Below are 19,906 nucleotides of genomic sequence, written 5' to 3' on the forward strand. Positions count from 1 at the left end.
CAGGTAGCGTGGAGCAGGGCTTGGCAGTAATGCTAGCTCTTTATTTTGCTCAAAATGCAAAGTTGCAAAAATGTTTACGCTATTAGTCCCCTGGTCTAAGAAAAGTGACACTAAACTTCTGGTTTTATTTTCAAGCTTGTATTCCTAACTAAAATTCCGCTCCTCCAAATCTCCAACTTACTTTTATTTGCTGCTATGATCTGACTTGCTGTTAGAAGGTGGCTACATTCATTCTCCATGGCCCCACTGTATGTAGAAGCATTGTCTCCCTCTTTTTGCTTGCTCCTAAAATGGATTATGAACTATGGAGTTTGGGATTTATAGTGTATATAGACTAGCGCACATGACTGCAAATAATGCACACTGCTCGTTCCAAACAAATGGGAAAGTTTGGGAGCTCATGGTGGATTTTACAACTTTGCAAGGAGGTAGTAAACCACAGTAAGGATCAATTTCATGAAAAATAGATTACAAGGGCATTACATTGTGGATGGATTTTGTTTTAGAGAATAAGGAATCATTTGGTTTCACTTAAGGGCCAGCTTATAGTAGCATTTCTGTCTAAAGACCGATATGCTTTCAGATCGCTCTTTAGAGGTGGTGAGAAGGTACTGTATCGCCATCTCACTACCTGCTTTTAACCCCTCAAACCCCATGCTAGCCCATCACTACCATGTTGCGCCCCCCCCCCCCCCCCATTCAGTTGAACCAGTAATCGTTTTTGTTGCACTGCAATACACGGATAAATGTTGCTGCACCGTGCTGTGGGGATAACTATTGCTGCACTGAGATGCAAAGCATCATGGCCCGCAGCATATGTACTCTACAGCCTTTTAATGCTTAAGGGGAGTGGTGGTAAAAACTTGGCATAGCTGTATGTTTTTACCAACCCAGACACAAGCCTAACGAGGCTATATTGATGTAAATCTGATTTTAGTTTTCACTAAAATTTCAGTTTACAGGCTATTATTTCTGACCAATTTGCCAGTATAATGAATACAGTTAATGAATTGATCAGTTTCTCTCTTCCTTTTTTTGAGGATTACCCTGTACGGTACTTTTCAAATATAAACGTGGTGATTCATACAATATTCGATGTGATTTATAAAATACAAGTCTGTCCTAGCATGTCAAGTGTAACAACATGCATGGAAACTACCACTGGACACTATGCTAGCCATGATCATAGCCTGCATGACTGTGATTGCACTTTTCTGGTTCCTTGATGTCATTAGGAGTGCATCAGAGGTTACAGAAAATAAAATTAGAATAGAATGTATAAAATGTATGCATATGTTGTGAATAAGATAGCCATTGTATTGCATGTGCTTTTTATTTAAATTGCTTTATTTTTTTTTTACATTTATTGACCATTGTTTTTCTTTGCAGAGGACGTTTACGAAATGTTTGACTTTCTAAGAAATCTTTTTTCCAAAGAATTTATCTTCTTTCCTGGATTTGAAAAGAAAGTAAGAAAAATATACTTAGCATTACAGCATGTAAGATTCTGCAAAAGTGATGAGGGCACGGCAACATCGACTTAGCGCTCATTTATGCCAGAACGCAGTTCAGGAAACCTGCGTCTTGTGTGCATTTCACGCACCACATTCAGGTCGCACTAGATGTGCAATCTACTGCTGGTGTCAATATATTTCTAACATTGCTCCAAACCCAGATCACAAGTGCAGTGCATTTTCCTGCACCAGATCACATGGTACTGCAGCACCATTTGATTTGGTTCTGTGCGTTTTGGAAAAGTAGTACATGCACTACTTTTTGTTTTTCAGTGCGATTTCAGCCCACTGAAATAAATGGGCTGAAATTGCACTGAAGCACAAAACATATATAAAATGGGTACTATGGACAATTTAAAAAAACAAATATATGATACAGTCATTAGAATGTTAATAGCATATTCCCTAGAGTATTCAAGACCGCATTCCTTTGTGATTCAGGTGTGTATTGGCTCTTGGGGTTAAAGCATACAGTGGATATAAAAAGTCTACACACCCCTGTTAAAATGTCAGGATTCTGTGATGTAAAAAAAAATGAGACAAAGATAAAAAAAATTAGAACTTTTTCCACCTTTTTAATGTGACCTATAAACTGTACAACTCTGTTGAAAAACAAATTGAAATATTTTAGGTGGAGGGAAGTAAAAAATAAAAGAATATGCTTCCATAAGTGTGCACACCCTTGCACTAATACTTAGTTGAAGCACCTTTTGATTTTATTACAGCACTCTTGTGAGTATGAGTCTATCAGCATGGTACATGTTGACTTGCCAATATTTTGCCCACTCTTCTTTGCAAAAACACTCCAAATCTGTCAGATTGTGAGGGCATCTCCTGTGCACAGCCCTCTTCAGATCACCCCACAGATTTTCAATGCGATTCAGGTCTGGGCTCTGGCTGGGCCATTCCAAAACTTTAATCTTCTTCTGGTGAAGCCATTCCTTTGTTGATTTGGATGTATGCTTTGGGTCGTTGTCATGCTGAAAGATGAAGTTCCTCTTCACGTTCAGCTTTCTAGCAGAAGCCTGAAGGTTTTGTGCCAATATTGACTGGTATTTGAAACTGTTCATAATTCCCTCTACCTTGACTAGGGCCCCTGTTCCAGTTGAATAACCGCCTCAAAGCATGATGCTTCCACCATGCTTCATGGTGGGTATGGTGTTCTTTTGGTGATGTGCAGTGTTGTTTTTGCGCAAAATGTATCTTTGGGAATTATGGCCAAAAAAGTTCAACCTGTGTTTCATCAGACCATAACACATTTTCCCACATACTTTTGTGAGACTTCAGATGTGTTTTTGCAACATTTAGCTGGGCTTGGATGTTTTCTTTGTTTAAAAAAAAAAAAAATAATAAAAAAAAAGGCTTCCATCTTGCCACTCTACCCCATAGCTCAGACATATGAAGAATACAGGAGATTGTTGTCACATGTACCACACAGCCAGTACTTGCCAGATATTCCTGCGGTTCCTTTAATGTTGCTGTAGGCCTCTTGGCAGCCTCCCTGACCAGTTTTCTTCTCGTCTCTTTGTCAATTTTGGAGGGATGTCCAGTTCTTGATAATGTCACTGTTGTGCCATATTTTCTCCACTTGATGATGACTGTTTTCACTGTGTTCCATGGTATATCTAATGCCTTGGAAATTCATTGTACCCTTCTCCTGACTGATACCTTTTACCAATGAGATCCCTTTGATGCTTTGGAAGCTCTCTGCGGACCATGGCTTTGCTGTAGGATGCGACTAAGAAAATGTCAGAAACGACCTACTAGAACAGCTGAATTTTATTTGGGGTTAATCAGAGGCACTTTAAATGATGGCCGGTGTGTACTGATTCCTTTTTAACATGAGTTTAAATGTGATGGCTTAATTCTGAATGCAGCTACATCCCCAGTTATAAGAGGATGTGCACACTTCTGATACCACATTATTTTTACTCCCCCCCCACAAAGATTTCAGTTTGTTGTTCAACTGAGTTGTACAGTTTATAGGTCAAATGTTAACAGGGGTGTGTAGACTTTGTATATCCACTGTATATAAAATAGGAACTATGGACAAAATTAAAAAAATCACATATATGATACAGTCTTTCACATGTTATTAGCATATTCCCCAGAGTATTCAAGAAAATCAGGGAGTAGCAGGTTGGGGATGATTGTCAGTGCTTTGTGGTCATCCAAAAGAGCCTGGTGCAGGCAGCTTAAAGGGGTTGTAAACCCTTACATATACCTAGTGAAGTGCCTCTGGTTATACACAGGGATGAAACAAATCCTCCAACAGTAATTGTACCTGTCTATCTTCAGTCTTCTCTTCTCTACATCCGTTTTAAAGTGCTGAATTTTTAAGCTTGTTAGAGAATTCAGAAACAAGGGGGCGGAGAGCTGAAGCTACACTCTGCAGAGTTTAATGAGGAGAGATCTGAGAGCTGGCTGGAGGAAAGGTACAAAGAAACGGAGCTGATGCTGTCAATTGGCTAGAGGTCCCACCCCTATCACCTTTTTTCTCTTGGTGTCAGGAAAACATTTAAGAAATCATGTTCATAGTAGAGAAATGGGGTAGCAGACAGAAATTACACTTTGTGCTTTGGATTGAGACAAGCACACGCTATAGAAAGATATGCTTTGTTCATATTTCATGTCACCACTTTAACTGTATGTCACTGATGTTTCCTATTCCTGTTACGTTCCCTGCAGCAATGATCTTGTCTCCCACAGACCTAGGTTACTATGTTTTTATTACTTAAGTAAATTCCATCTCATTACTTTATGCAATTCTGAATGTGTCACATATTCAGTGTCATTTTTCCTTGTCAGGATTTTGAAGAAGGCTGCTTTCTGCTATCCAAATGTGATGTGGTTCAAGGCAATCCACATGAACTGGTCATGACGGAGAATGGATCCAATACAGTTGCATTTTTGTTGAGAATGTTTCAGCCCTTCCTTGAAGGTTATCAGGTAGGTATGGACTAGTCTAGTCAAGTTTCAGATATTAAGCTCCATTTGAGTGAGTTTATTATTATCAATGTAGGAATTTGGGGGGCAGATACTTTTGTAAAAGTGAATCTGACCTAAAATAAAATATTTCTAAGTTTAAAAAAAAAAAAAAAAACAGCTGCTGGGAGACTGAGCCAGCTGCTCCCTCCCCTCCCCAGCCTAGAATTCCAAGGAGCGCTGGAGGAGTAGAGAGCTGGTGACTGACAGTCACAGCTCTCTGCTCAGACTGGAGGGGAGAACTGAACAATTGTCTGTGTTTGATCACTCCTCAGTGGAGAGGTGACAGGAGACAGATGCAGCATCGGATCAATAGTGCATCTACTTAGGTTGGTAAAAGGTGTGTGTGTGTGTGTGTGTGTGTGTGTGTGTGTGTGTGTGTGTGTGTTTTATTTTTTTATTTTTTTATTTTTTTATAAACCCCATACTTTTAAGCTACTCATAGAAGTCTCTCTCTGGTCTATTCTTGGTATTTCTGCTCTTTATCTCCACTGTCATCACTGCTCTCCTCTTATAAGTGGGTGGGGTAATGCAAATTATTACTTAATGCCTTTGGGCTGACTGTATATCCAGAGCCTCTGGTTTGTCACATGGATACAGCTTAACATTGCAGAGCTATTTATATCAAACTGCATGCAGGCTTGATGGCCACCATCAATACAATGCTTGAAGGTAATGCCGTTTGTGAGTTAGAACTGCTATTATATGGTTATAGTAAGTTGGACTAAAAAAAAAAAAAAAAAACGTACTTCTGGATGTACAGTTGACCCAGGGGCATTAAGAAATGATTATTATTACACATTATCTTAAAGTGGGAAATATTCCCCTAATAATTGTGATATGTGATGGAGTGAGAGATGTGGGTGATCTTTTGTTAAAGCGGAGTTGCACCCAAAAGTGGATCTTCCGCTTATCTGTCTCCACCCTCCCCCAGATGCCACATTTGGCACCTTACAGAGGGGGGGGGGTACCTGTTTGGTTTTTGCTAAATGTGTACATGATACACATTTAAATTTGTACCCATTGCATTTTCCAGCTAGCCTTCAGGCACCTATTGGAGGACATGACTAAGAAACGATCAGAACAGCAATACATATCTACTCTGAGGAGTTTTGTCATGCAGTGTATCATAGCTGGTAAGCACAGAAGCATTATATTGTTTGTGTATGTAGCACTGACCCCCGAAGGAGCTGCTGGTTTTATTGGGCTTACCGTTACCTTTTTGACCTTGTCTCTAAGGATTCCCGTGGTAGATGGCCCAAAGAAATGCAGAAACTGACACTGGATCTTCTTTTTGGGTTACTTATTTTAAATAGAAACAAGATCTCTCAGTTTAGGGTAGAGGGTTAGGAGGAAGTTCAGGTACTTTTGGACTGCAAAAATAGAAAGTCTCTTATAGAAGAAATCCAGAGAACAACCGTTTCACAGCTGGATTCTCACAACCCCCCGATAGACCTCCTCTCACTAGGCCTAGCAGCCGGTAGGGTGTTAAGTAAAGTCTCTGCCACAGACTTGAGCGTAACCAAGGGACATGGACTAATTCAGGGAACTATCATACGGTACCAGTATCTCTCAGCCGGTTCGGCGATACCGTATGAGTGTAGATCCATGAAGTGTCCTTCAACTGAGCCTCCAGGCTCCTTCAGAGAAATCAGCCTGATGCATGGCTTTTTCCTGAAGAGTCCTCCCCTGGATGCTTCTCCCAGTTCCTTGGCCTCTCCTTAGATGAGACGGCACTGGACCACCTTTGAATCCTCAGGCCTCGATATCCAGTCAGGCCTGCCCTGCAGTTACTTTGCCTCGGGCTATCCAGCCCTGAGACTTGGAATTGCATGGATGCGCACCCCAGGCCAGGAGGGCCATGGGGGCTGGTCAGGAGGACCAGGACCGAACAGACAGAAAATATCTTCTGGATCGGAACCTCGAAGCACGTGATGACAGTATCTTAAATGCCATCTCCCAGAGTGCACAGCAGGAGAACACTCCCACTGGGCTGGTTTCGAGAAAACGTGGCACTCAACACACCCAGCTAAACTGCGTTCTACCATTTGCCGGCGGTGACCGCAACACCTGCGGCCAAGGAGAACTCGGTACAATCCAGCCAGACTGGTACTGAAACCATAATTTAGCAAAATTAACAATGAAACCCAACTGTGTTTTCAGGAGTATTAATTTTCAAAAACATATAGGGCATGCTCGTTAGGAGTCGGCGCTACATGTATCTAAAATACGAGACTCACTCAGGCTCTAAAATAAGCAATTATGACCCACAAAATGCTCAAACCCTTGGTAAGCAATTGTATATTAGTTTACTGTAATAATTTCAGTTAAAGTGTAGGTAACCCTAACAATGAACTCCCCTTATTTTCTCCCTTTTATTTTGGTAAATATACCATCAAAAGAAACTCATGTACACAAAAAAAGTACGGCACTAATACTCCTATCTCTGATATCAGCCAACATGACATGTAATGAACTGGTGCAGACCATATAAAACAGCTTTTCAGGCTATACGATGCTACAGAAAAATGTCTGCAGATCGCACACAGGATTCCATCTCACAGTGACCAACGTAATAATATGGCTTCAGCTCTGCTCTAGGAATAGTCCCTCGGATGCATTTCGCCCCCTAGTGGGCCTGCATCAAGAATTAAGTCCACTAGGGGGTGAAATGCATTTTGGTAACAGTGGGTCAGTCCTGTGTGCGCAATTGGCAGCCAGTTTTCTGTATCAAATGTTTTATTTATTTTTTAAAGGTAACTTTATTGTTTGTTTGTAAAAGATACAAAATACAAACCAGAGAGTAGAAAGCTTGCATAGACCTGTAGTATAGCATTAAACAGAATTCCATTAATTACATATCACAGCCATATCGCAGAAAAAGTCTGAGCAACAACTATGACAGAGCATAGTATATACAGAATCCCCCCCCCCCCCCAAAAAAAAAAAAAAAAGCCATAATCAAAAAACACCGTAATTGTGAAAATAAGGAAGTATTCTCAGACTGCGAACCATACATACAAAGCGCACATTTACAACATACATTATGAGACGGATACGTTCTGGGTTTAGGAGCTACCACAACCTTCAGTTGCTATAGAACGTTCAGATTCTACCCAAGGGGACCAGATTTTTTGAAATTTTTTAGGGCATTCCCTGGCCTCATAGGTTATCTTGTATATCAGAACTGCTTGGTTGATTAAATTAATCCAGAAAGGTATGCTGGAGGCGTTTGTGATTTCAAGTGCATGGCTACGATTTATTGGCATAATATCAAATAATTTTGGTATAACTGTTTGAAAAGCACAACAGATCCATTGAGCTTGCAATTTTCTGTGCTCTCTGCCTCTTTTGGAGGTGTTCTGCAGCCCTAAAATATTAGGGCAGAAAGGGGGAGGGGGGTCTGAAAAAATAGGATTTTTATAAGCTTACCTGTAAAATCCTTTTCTTGGAGTACATCATGGGACACATGAGTCCACACATAAGTAATTAATGGGTTATGGGCCACCTTCAGGTGATGGACACTGGTATAACCAATCCAGGAAGTTCTCTCCCTATATAACCCCTCTTCCTTCCAGGAGCACATCAGTTTTTGTAGCAAAGCAATATACTTAAATCCCAAAAGAGGGGAGGGACCTCTGTGTCCCATGATGTACTCCAAGAAAAGGATTTTACAGGTAAGCTGTTTTAAAAATCCTAATTTCTTTATCGTACATCATGGGACACAGAGCCTAATTACTTAATGGGACATCCCATAGCAATGCTACTTGAGGGGAGGGAGACACAACCCAGAGGGTACCCCCACACTTGAGGACTTATACTGCTGCCTGCAGCACATTGTGTCCGAAGGCGATATCCTCATACCTCCTTACATCCAGCTGATAACATTTTGTGAATGTATGCACTGAAGATCAAGTTGTGGCCTTACATATCTGAGCCATGGAGGCCTCGTGACACACTGCCCAAGAAGCACTAACCGCCCTGGTAGAGTGCTCCTTAACTTGAAAAGGGGGAATCTTACCCCTTAAATCATAAGTTTGAATTATAAATTGCCGAATCCACTTAGTGACAGTGGATTTCTACGCTGCCTGTGCCTTCTTAGGACCCTCTGGCAGAATAAATAAGACATCAGTCTTACAAATCTGAGCAGTTGTCTTTTTAAATAGATTTTCACTGCTCTCACCACATCAAGCCAATGTAGTGACTTTTTTTCTTCCCTGGAACCTGGTTTTGGAAAAAATGATGGCCGGACAATATCTTGGTTTAGGTGAAAACCTGAGACCACCTTTGGCAAAAAATATGGATGAGGGCATAGCACTACTCTGTCCTAATGAATAATCAGATATGGCTCTTTACAAGAAAGAGCAGCCAATTCTGAAACCCTCCTTGCTGAGGATATAGCAACCAAAAATACCAACTTCCTTCTTAGAAGGACTAAGGGAATATGTTGTATCTGTTTAAATGGCTGTTTTTGTAACACAGATAAACTAACACACAAAAAAACTTCAAGTCCCTAGGGCTCAAAGGTGGTTTAACTGGTGGATTACTCCACATCACCTCTTGCATGAAATGCCAGACTAAAGAATGGATGGCAAGCGGTCTTTGAAATAAGATCGATAAGGCTGAGACTTGGCCATTAATAGTACTCAAGGCCAATTTCATCTCTACACCTAATTTTAGAAAGGCAAGAATTCTGCCTATGATATATCTCCGAGGCTGCCAACCCTTGAATTCACACCAGGAAACATAAGCCTTCCAGACTCTAATATATAGCTCTGGATGCTGGCTTCCTTGCATTAATCAAAGTAGAGATAACTGACCCGGAAAGCCCATGTTTTTTCAGAATGTGTGTTTCAATAGCCAGGCGGTTAAATTTATTGTTCGGAAAGTAGGATGGAATATCGGCCCCTGTGAGAGCAGGTCTGACCTTGGTGGAAGGACCATTGATCCTCCACTGCCATCTTTACGATTTTCTGCATACCATGATATTCTGGGCCATGCTGGTGCTACCAGAATTACCAGCTTTTCTTCCAGCTTGATTCTGCAAAGAAGTCGTGGTAGCAACTGAATAGGGGGGAATGCATAGATCAATGAGAATTGATCCCCTGGGGTCACCAACGCATCTGTTCCGCATGTGATGGGATCCCTTGTCCTCGACACAAAGTTGACTAACTTCATGTTGAATCTGGACACTAGGAGATCTATGTTCGGAGTCCCTCATCTTTGGCAAATAGCCCGAAAAATGTCAGGGTGAAGAGACCATTCCCCTGGGAATAACTGCTGGCGACTTAAGTAGTCCGCCTGCCAATTCTCTAATCCTGTAATGAATACTGCCGATAGGCACAGAACATTCCTTTCTCTCTCTGCGCTGAGAGACTCTTGGTGCCCCCTTGGTGATTGATATAGGCCACAGCCATGGCATTGTCAGATTGGATCCTGACAGGACTGTCCCTTAACCTGGAAATCCAGGCTTTCAGAGCCAGACGCAATGCCCGAATCTCTAGGATGTTGGTGGGCAAGGCTCTTTCGGTTTTTGACCACTGTCCTTGGACAGTCGTTTTCTCTAGTACTGCTCCCCAGCCTAAAAGGCTGGCATCTGTCATTACTAATTTCCAGATAATTGGTCTGAAGGATTTTCCTTTCAGCAGATTTTGGATTAGTAACCACCCAACTGAAGCTTTGGGACACTCTCAGGGACAGCCGCATTGGCAAGTCCAAAGCTTGGATCATTTTGTTCCAAGCAGACAGGATACTGTTTTGCAACAGTCTTGAATGGAACTGGGCATAGGGGCCACCATCTTTTCCAACAACCTCATGTAAAGGCGAATTGAGGGATTTCCTTTCAACCTGACCATCCGCACCAGCTCTCTTATGGAGCTGATCTTTGCTGGAGGCAAGAATGCCCTTTTCTGGGCTGTGTCTATGATCAGTCCCAAATACTCCCGCTTTCTTAGCGGTTTTAAGGAAGACTTCTCTAGGTTGAGAATTCAGCCCAGACTTTCCGGGTAACTGGTTGTAATGCGTACACTTTGCTCCAAGCGAGCCATTGATTGGTCTATTAACAATAGATCGTCTAGGTGCACCAAGACTGTTATGCCCTGTGCCCTTAATCTGGCTAGAGGTGGGGCCAGCACTTTTGTGAACTCTCGGGGTGCTGTAGCTGGCCCAAAGGGCAAAGCTACAAATTGAAATGCTGCTGTTGTTCTTCAAACCACAAAGGACATTTATACTTTCTTTTGGGTAAAAGAGTACCTTTCCCAATAGAAATCGTTTGGATGTGTTTGACCAAATCCTCCCCAAATAGTTGATCCCTATGAAAAGGGAAACTAGTCAGAAGGCTTTTGCAAGGTGCTTCGGCTGACCAAAAAAATACTTTATTTTTACCACAGGGTCCTATGCATGTGTACCAGCACAAGTGCAAGGCGGGATGCCTGGTCAATAGTCTTTCATGGCGTACATGCCAAAAAATAGCTCCCTTGGTAGTTTGGCCAAATCGTGGACCTGTGTGCAGGGACCTCTTTAAGGGCCTGTCTAAACTGGTCCCTTAGGGACTGACAGATGCCTATAGCTGCAACTGCAGGCTGAGTAACCGCACCTGCCAAGGAAAAAGAGGATTTTAACAGGAATTCCAACTTTTTATCTGTTGGATCTTTAACCACTTTCAGACCGGACCAATTTGCTGGTCAAAGACCAGACCACTTTTTGCGATTCGGCACTGCGTCGCTTTAACTGACAATTGCGCGGTCGTGCGACGTGGCTCCCAAACAAAATTAACGTCGTTTTTTTCCCACAAATAGAGCTTTCTTTTGGTGGTATTTGATCACCCCTGCGGTTTTTATTTTTTGCGCTATAAACAAAAATAGAGCGATAATTTTGAAAAAAACGCATTATTTTTTACTTTTTGTAATAATAAATATCCCCCAAAAATATATAAAAAAACTTTTTTTTCCCTCAGTTTAGGCCGATACGTATTCTTCTACATTGATTGGTTTGCGCAAAAGTTATAGCGTTTACAAAATAGGGATAGTTTTATAGCATTTTTATTAATAATTTTTTATTATTTTTTTTTTTACTAGTAATGGCGGCGATCTGCGATTTTTATTGTGACTGCGACATTGTGGGGGACCCATCGGACATTTTTGACACATTTTTGGGACCGTTGTCATTTATACAGTAATCACTGCTATATAAATGCAGTGATTCCTGTGTAAATGACACTGGCAGTGAAAGGGTTAACCAGTGGGTGGCAGTGTAGGGGTTAAGTGTTCCTAGGGGTGTGTTACTAACTGTGGGGGGGTTGGGCTTTCATTTAGTGTACACTGATCTCTGCTCCAATCACATGGAGCAGAGATCAGCGTCACTAGTTGCTAGGCAGAATGGAAAAATGTTGTTTATACAGCATTTTCTCCATTCGGCCGCTCCGTGAGACGATCGCGGGGATGCCCGCGGCGATCGAGTCCGCGGGTCCCGCGACCGGACTCACGGGGGTCCCGACCAGCGCTCCCGATGGCACGGCGGCAACGAATATTGGACGTACATGTACGCCAATATGCCTGCCCGTGCCATTCTGTCGACGTACATCGTCGTGCGCTGGTCGGGAAGTGGTTAAGCATTTGTGCATTGTCTACTGGACAAGTTAAACATTTGTTCACACTGAAAATCTCAGTGTCAACTGCTAGTACTTTCCATTCTTTGGTGACTTTCTCCTCCTTGGATAGAGAACTGAGAATCTATTTGGAGGGAGAAAATGCTTATCTGGGTGATCCCATTCAGCATAAATAAGCTTTTCTAGTAATACATGGACCGTAAACACATGAAAAGGCTGTAAGTGTTTTTAAAGAACCCAAGGAAGAAACCTAACTTTCAGCTGACTCTGTTAGGGGTAGCGTGAAAGTGGAACGAACCATCTCCGTAAGAGTTTGTACCAGCAATCTCTCAGATTGCGAGGCTGAAAAAGGTCCATCATCTGTTTTCTCCGCAGAGGAATAATCAGCTTGTTTTTCCCCCGTTATCGCCTGAGGGTAATGCCTCATCCTGTGCCCACTGTTCCCTTGGTAAAAGGTTTGTGGTGGGGGAGGGGGATCTGGTACGCTTCATATCCGTTTGGATGGAGGATGCGATTAAAGCCGATAATCTTACTTCTAGGCCCTGCAGGGCAGAGGAAAATGCATCTTCAGTCACTTATACAGGGGCTGAAGTGTGAGAAGCAGTAGCACCACCAATTGGTTCCAATGACTCACCCTGGCTTGCCATAACTGGTATCTCCGGAGAGAATGACAGTGTGGAGGCATGACTGGAGTTCCCAGCGCCTGGGGGTGGAATTTGTTACCTTTTCTGGTAGCTCTGGAAGTCATAATGCGAAGCACAAAAGCAGAGGCGCTTTAAGAAAAATATACTACTTGCTGAGCAATAGTTCTAGCAAAACGATGCCACCATAATGATCAGCTTTTGGTGCTGAGTAACAATTGTATTTCCTGTACTGGAAATGCCTGTATACATCCCTTACATGTCCCAGCGCTCTTGTGTCCCTTTAGTGTGTCAGACTTCCTCTCTTCAGTTATAGATTTCTCCTCCAATGAGATTTCTGATGGTGAGAACCTGATTTGGCATCCTCAGCGTCTTCTGCACTTCAGTGTATGCGCCGTGTGCTCCACGTGGATGATGCGTCCTGCACGCTGCATTGCCTACTTCTTAGACTTCACCCCTTTCCAATACCCGCCCCCCTCCTTGCTCAAAAATGACACTAGTCCGTGCGGATGGCATACGGGTCTGTAAATGCAGACCCAAAGAGAAGGAGGCACTGGCCTTCAGAGCCTGCAAGCTATGGCTGCATTACCTGCCGTCTGACACCTGCCAGAGAACATGCTGCCTTGTAATACAAGGCTGGGGCTCAACCAACTTCTGCAGATAGTGCGTTATATAAAAAGGCAAGTATATATGTATATGTGTATATGTGTGTGTATATATATATATATATATATATATATATATGTGTATATATATATATATGTGTATATATATATATATAATTACTGTAGAAGCTGCCACAGCACCCCTCCGGGGGAGGGGGAGTTTTATCAGCAGTGGTGTATGGCTCCTTAGTAGATAATTGTTCTAGTAGGGGCCGTCTATACATAAAATATATGATTATGAACTGCTGCTGTACCCCCACTTAGTTCCGTTAAAGAGGAAATGCCATTTGTTCAACTAAGAACCCCCCTCTGGCTGCTGGGACCACACACACGGTTATAGCTGGACACACCTGCTAAGAAGCAACATACCAAGGTATGTTTAATTTACACCCTCTAGTGGAGCTCTTTTAAGACATACAATGTTTTGCATATATGGAAGAAAAAGGCATAGGTGGACATTTTACAGTTCCTAGGCTTCTTCCCTTACCTTATCCTGGCTGCAGGATACTGCTGTAATAGACAGATCCAAACTTCACCCATCACGGCGGGTTGCATTGGTAAACCTTCAAAGACCGGGTCCCTATAATAGGGGTTCCACTCCTTTGGACCTGTATAGCACCCCTCAGGAGCAACTTTAGGTAATATAGCAAGACTAAAAAGGTTCCTGGGGTCCAGCCCTTAAAGAGAAGCATTACAGGCAAAACCTCGTTCTTCTATGCGAGGCCCGGGTACCATCCTGTGGCCTCAGTGGCTTGGATGGATCCAGTCTATGGAAGAATTTAAATCCAGCATGAATCCCTCCTGGAGCTCCTCAGAGCACATCTTCACTCGTGACCAACACCTTAGACACTGGCGAAAAAACTGATGTGCTCCTGGAAGGAGGAGGGGTTATGGGTTATATAGGGAGTGAACTTCCTGGATTGAGTATACTAGTGTCCATCACCTGAAGGTGACCCATAACCCATTTAAGTAATTGATACAAACAAACCCAAGGATAAACCAAGGAAAAAAACCAAGCTTTACTTGCCACCAGCCCACAGACAACCAAATAACCTGTCTAACAGTATGCGTTAAAAACAGGGGTTTAGTCTGCACACATTTGCAAATGCATGAGTAAGCCACAGAGCCCCGCCAAGGACCCCAGTATCTGTGGTACCTAACACTAACTTATAAGTGTCCCCTCAGTGGAGGCACATGCATTCTGATGGATAGGTGAAAGCAGGTGGACTGAAGGGGAGCCACCCCTTCTTAAAGGTACAGGAGCACACTGAACACCCAGCACAATGGCAGCACAGGTGTCAGCGAGATGCCTAACCAAAAAACACAAACTGTGACACAAAAAGACGTCACCTGCTCGCACCTATAGCTGGCTATCGCAGTAAGAAGCTTGGAAGGCTAACAGATACAAACAAACCCAAGGATAAACCGAGGAAAAAAACAAGCTTTACTTACCACCAGCCCAAAGACAACCAAATAACCTGTATAACAGTATGCATTAAAAAACGGGGGTTTAGTCTGCACACGTTTGCAAATGCATGCGTAAGCCACAGAGCCCCGCCAAGGCGCCCCAGTATCTGTGGTACCTAACACTAACTTATAAGTGTCCCCACAGTGGAGGCACATGCATTCTGATGGATAGGTGAAAGCAGGTGGACTTAAGGCTCTGTGTCCCATGATGTACGATAAAGAAAGATAAATTGATGTAGCCACCACATCTAAGGACTGACCAGCTACAGTTTTATATATATTGTTTTTTATTTATTTTTTGTTCTTGGGTATAAACATTTTATTTTATTTTTTTAGGAGATTATTTAAGATTAACTATTAGAGTGAGGTTACTTTTTAGATTCTTGATTTCTGCCTTACTAAATACAGCTGGCCATACATGGGTCAGTTTTTTTCATTCAGCCAGCGGGTTCTGCCATCAGAATACACAGATCAGCTCTGCAGTCTATTGCCTGAGGTGCTGAATGTGTGTAAATTTACCGACAGGGCGGTATACATAGAGCAGAGCCTGGATAACAAACTGACAATCAAACTCTTTAGATTACACTGTGCCAGGGGCATTTCTGGTGTAACCTGTGGGTTTCCACTTGTCAGTTTCATATCTGCTCATTCTCTGTGTATCCGGAGCCCTGATGCAGAGTTGGACAGACTCTCAACCTGCCAAAATCACACAGATTTTACCCGTAATATTTTGGTCTGGGTTGCCAGTTTGACAGCGAGAGGCTCTTTGCCCCAGCTACCCCCACCACCACAGCACCCAAGGTGGGATTTTTAGACTGTCTATAAAAGTGCCAGGGTTTTGTTTGAATTGAGGGGGCATTTTTGGCTATGTTGCTTTTTAGCCAATTGTAATTGTATTAATTTTTTTTATTTTTTTTGTATTTATGGGCTCCATTTCTTAAATATGTTTTGTTGTAGACCCAAGTGCACCTGCCCCTGAAGAGTGTAATTTTATATAAATGAAACACGTCGAGCCTACCAAATTTCTGTGATCTCATTTTGTTTCCAAATGAAAAATCTTACCATTTACCATACTATGGGCCTGTCATGCTGCATCACTGTTTTCACCATACATGGTTTTTAACCATACAGTAAATTCTCTTTACATTTAATTTACGCTGTGATGCTTTTTGACGACAAAGGTATTCTTTTCAGAACTGACTTATTTAGCCACTCTCACACAACTCAAAGTCCTGAAATCCCCCCCCCCCCCCCTCCGATTCCCTTACAGCTACAATGTGCACATTGTATAGCTAACTACTGGTTGCAGTTCCAACCTGTAACATTCCATGGTAGGAACGGTAATGCAGTAGCTAGTTATACACTATGCACATCGTAGCTGTAAGGGATTGGGATGGGGAGGTGGAGCTCTTAGTCCTGTGCTCAAGCTGTGTGCCATGCGGTAATGGGAGACTGCCGGCAAGCATCAGGGGTGGTGGGAGGGCTTGGAACGGAGAAGCCCACCCCTCCCCAATACCCCCGTAGATCGGGCATGATTTTACCTCTGCTACTTGTGCTGGAGTTGTATTGTTCAGATCCCCTCCGGCTCTCCTCCCCATGCCCTGTGATTGGAGCACTACAGATCCCCCCCAAATAGGCAGTGCCCAGGTTGGCCCTTGCATTAAGATGGCCCTGGGACAGAGGAGACAGCCAGCCGGAGGGGAGGAGGAGGCGTTCTACTCCCAAGCTGACGTCACTTCCGGTATCAAAGCATTTTCAAGAGTTCCAATAGTTGTGAAAATGTCTAGTATCGGTACCGGTATAGGTGCAACCCTAATAGCTAGCCAACTATAATTTTCAGGTGGTAAGCATCTATATTCCTTTTTAGTAAAGATTTCCTTTAATCGTGATCCATAGAGGACATAAGATTATGACATTATAGAAAATTAAATATGGTATCATGTATGCCTGTTAAACCAGAGATGTACTGTATATTGGAAAGAAGTGTAGGGTGCATAAATATATAAGTGGGACCATCTAACCTTCCCCATTTAAACACAATAAAATCCATAATAAATTAGGTTAGCACACCAAGCCTTGTTCTGTGTTGTATTATAACTTGTAAAAAAGAATATACCCTAGCTTATTTTTTTTAATTGTACATTTTACAGGAACCACTACTTGTTATGAAGCCTTATCTTCTGATATGCAAAAGAACGCACTTGCATCATTTGTACATCTGGGCCTTGTGAAACTTTGTATACTGTAAGTATAATGAATTAGTTCTACTTTTTTATAGCTTTTCTGGCATCTTTGTGATTTTAGTTACAGTAACAAGCCTGTGTGAATAATCATTCTCATCTCAATGAATTCCACCAGAGACCAGCATGAAACTTCAAAGAAAGATAGCAAGGTTTCACCCATCTTAGGAAATATAAACTTGTATTAAATTCCATAGCTAGTCAGAGCAGTGGCAGCCAGTAATGCAGGGCGCGGCGCAAGGACGCTGCCCCCCTATCCCTGTGTCCGGCCCCCTAATCTACATACTGGGCACCGAATGGATGGATTCCAATGGGGCGTTTTATTTATTTATTTTTATTTTTTTTGGAAGCACGCGATTAAAGCCAGAAGCTGTAACAGGCTTCAAAAAAGGATGGGCTTAAGGCTCCCCGAGCCCACCCAGTTGTGTGACAATAGTGAATTAATGTCACTGATTCTCTTCCTGGCCAATCAGTATGAGGGTCCTGAAACCGTTTCCCAATTAGCCGAAAGGAGAAGCGATCCTATTGGTCTAGGAGAAGGAGGGAGGAGACACGCATGGCCGCTGTGATGTTGAGGAGGAGACGCAGGGGTAACAGTCACCTGGACAGAAGCACTGCCCGCGGCACAGATGGGGTACGTGCATTGTTTTCAAACATTGTTTTTATGGAGTTTTGTGACGGGGTCAGAGCCAGGATCTAGTAATTTCCACACATCGGAGGTGCTGGGGGATTTTGCAGTCCCGCATCCAGCTGCAATGATGATGTATGGATTCCCTGAAATCTGTCTGAAATGATCCTGTCTATATTGCTCACAGTAGCCAGTCAGCTTGAGGGGGAGGGTGCGGGTACACGTGCATAGTTTGCCACCCCCCCAAAGAAAATATACCACCGGCCACCAGAGTAACATTTTTTTTTAAACGAATACTGTGTATTTCGTGGCTCTCCCTGCATGCAGTTACCCATGCATGCTTGTATAATAAATACATCTGCTTTTCAATTTGGCTTCAGCAGTAAAAATGTCAATGAAACCCATGAGTGTGGGTTTTCCCATCAATGTTTATCTCACCACCTCCTTGTACTCCTGAAGGATGCACCTTCAGAACTATAAATGTCCCAAAGGATTCGCTCCACCTCGCTGATTACTGACATGCAGCACCCGTTTATCTAGAAGCTCAGGATGCTGACAGCAGTGTGTGAGGCAGACGTGCTTGCAAGTACAAAAAAAAATTCAGGCCAAACTATGAATTTTTGTAGTTTTACATTTGTTGTGCTATTTGCTAGAAAATGCCACTACATTTATATAATAACAATTGGTAATAAATTATTCAACTGCAGGAGCATAATCGGCTCTAAATCTACTCCATGTGCTAGAATTGTAAATGCGATGGCACATATTCACTCACCAGCCACTTTATTAGGTACACCTGTTCAATTGCTTGGTAACACAAATTGCTAATCAGCCAATCACACAGCAGAAACGCAATCCATTTAGGCATCGAGATGTGGTGAAGACGACTTGCTGAAGTTCAAACTGAACATCAGAATTTAAGTGACTTTGAATGTAGCATGGTTGCTGGTCTGAGTATTTCAAAAACTGCTGATCTGCTGGGATTTTCATGCACAGCCATCTCTAGGGTTTTACAGAGAATGGTCTGAAAAAGAGAAAATATCCAGGGAGTTGCAGTTGTTTGGACAAAAATGTCTTGTTGATGTCAGAGGAGAATGGGCAGACTGGTTTGAGATGATAGAAAGGCAACAGTAACTCAAATAAATGCTTGTTACAACCAAGGTATGCAGAATACCATCTCTGAACACCCAACACATCAAATCTTGAAGCAGATGGGCTACGGCAGCAGAAAACAACACAGGCTGCCACTCCTGTCATCTAAGAACAGGAAACTGAGGATACAATTCGCAACTGGCTCACCAAAATTGGACAATAGAAGATTGGAAAAATGTTGCCTGGTCTGATGAGTCTTGATTTCAGCTGCGACATTCAGATGGCAGAGTCAGATTTTGGCATAAACAACATGAAAGCATGGATCCATCCTATCTTGTATCAACGGTTCAGGCTGGTGGTGGTGGTGTAATGGTGTGGGTGATATTTTCTTGGCACAGTTTGGGCCCCTTAGTACCAACTGAGCATTGTTTAAACGCCACGCTTTACCGGGGTATTGTTGCTGACGATGTCCATCCCTTTATGACTACAGTGTACCCATCTTCTGATGGCTCCTTCCAGCAGGGTAATGCACCATGTCACAAAGCTCAAATCCTCTCACCACTGGATTCTTGAACATGACAATGAGGTGGTCACTGTACTTCAATGGCCCCCACAGTCACCAGATCTCAATCCAATCGAGCACCTCTGTGGTGGAACCAGAGAATTGCATCATGGATGTGCAGCCGACATATCTGTAGCAACTGCATGCTGCTATCATGTCAATATGGACCAAAACCTCTGAGGAATGTTTCCAACACCTTGTTAAATCTACACCACAAAGAATTAAAGTGGTTGTAATCCCCCAAGTGCCACTTTTACCTATAGGTAAGCCTAGAATAAGGCTTACCTATAGGTAGTTGAAATATCTCCTAAATGTGAGCCGGCCCCCTGTGACGGAGGATCAGTGAGGATCAGAGCCGGCCCCCTGTGTCTGAGGATCAGAGCCGCCCCCCCCCTGTGTCTGAGGATCAGAGCCGCCCCCCCCCTGTGTCTGAGGATCAGAGCCGCCCCCCCCCTGTGTCTGAGGATCAGAGCCGCCCCCCCCTGTGTCTGAGAATCAGAGCCGCC

The 19,906-nt window shown here is 42.9% G+C and overlaps 1 protein-coding gene across 1 annotated transcript in view; it reads left to right on the forward strand.

The window, feature by feature from the left end:
• The window catches only part of GNPAT (glyceronephosphate O-acyltransferase), a 73,198-nt gene that overhangs the window by 48,699 nt on the left and 4,593 nt on the right, over positions 1 to 19,906 (forward strand). The window contains exons 11-14 of the mRNA XM_077486279.1: positions 1,390 to 1,469; positions 4,323 to 4,463; positions 5,536 to 5,635; positions 17,029 to 17,122. Coding sequence (XP_077342405.1) covers positions 1,390 to 1,469; positions 4,323 to 4,463; positions 5,536 to 5,635; positions 17,029 to 17,122 — 415 coding nt within the window. The remainder of the gene's footprint in view (positions 1 to 1,389; positions 1,470 to 4,322; positions 4,464 to 5,535; positions 5,636 to 17,028; positions 17,123 to 19,906) is intronic.

The sequence above is a fragment of the Lithobates pipiens genome, unplaced genomic scaffold (assembly GCF_037356315.1).
Source record: "Lithobates pipiens isolate NorthernLeopardFrog02 unplaced genomic scaffold, aLitPip1_a1.2 Scaffold_18, whole genome shotgun sequence".
Lineage (NCBI taxonomy): Eukaryota > Metazoa > Chordata > Amphibia > Anura > Ranidae > Lithobates > Lithobates pipiens.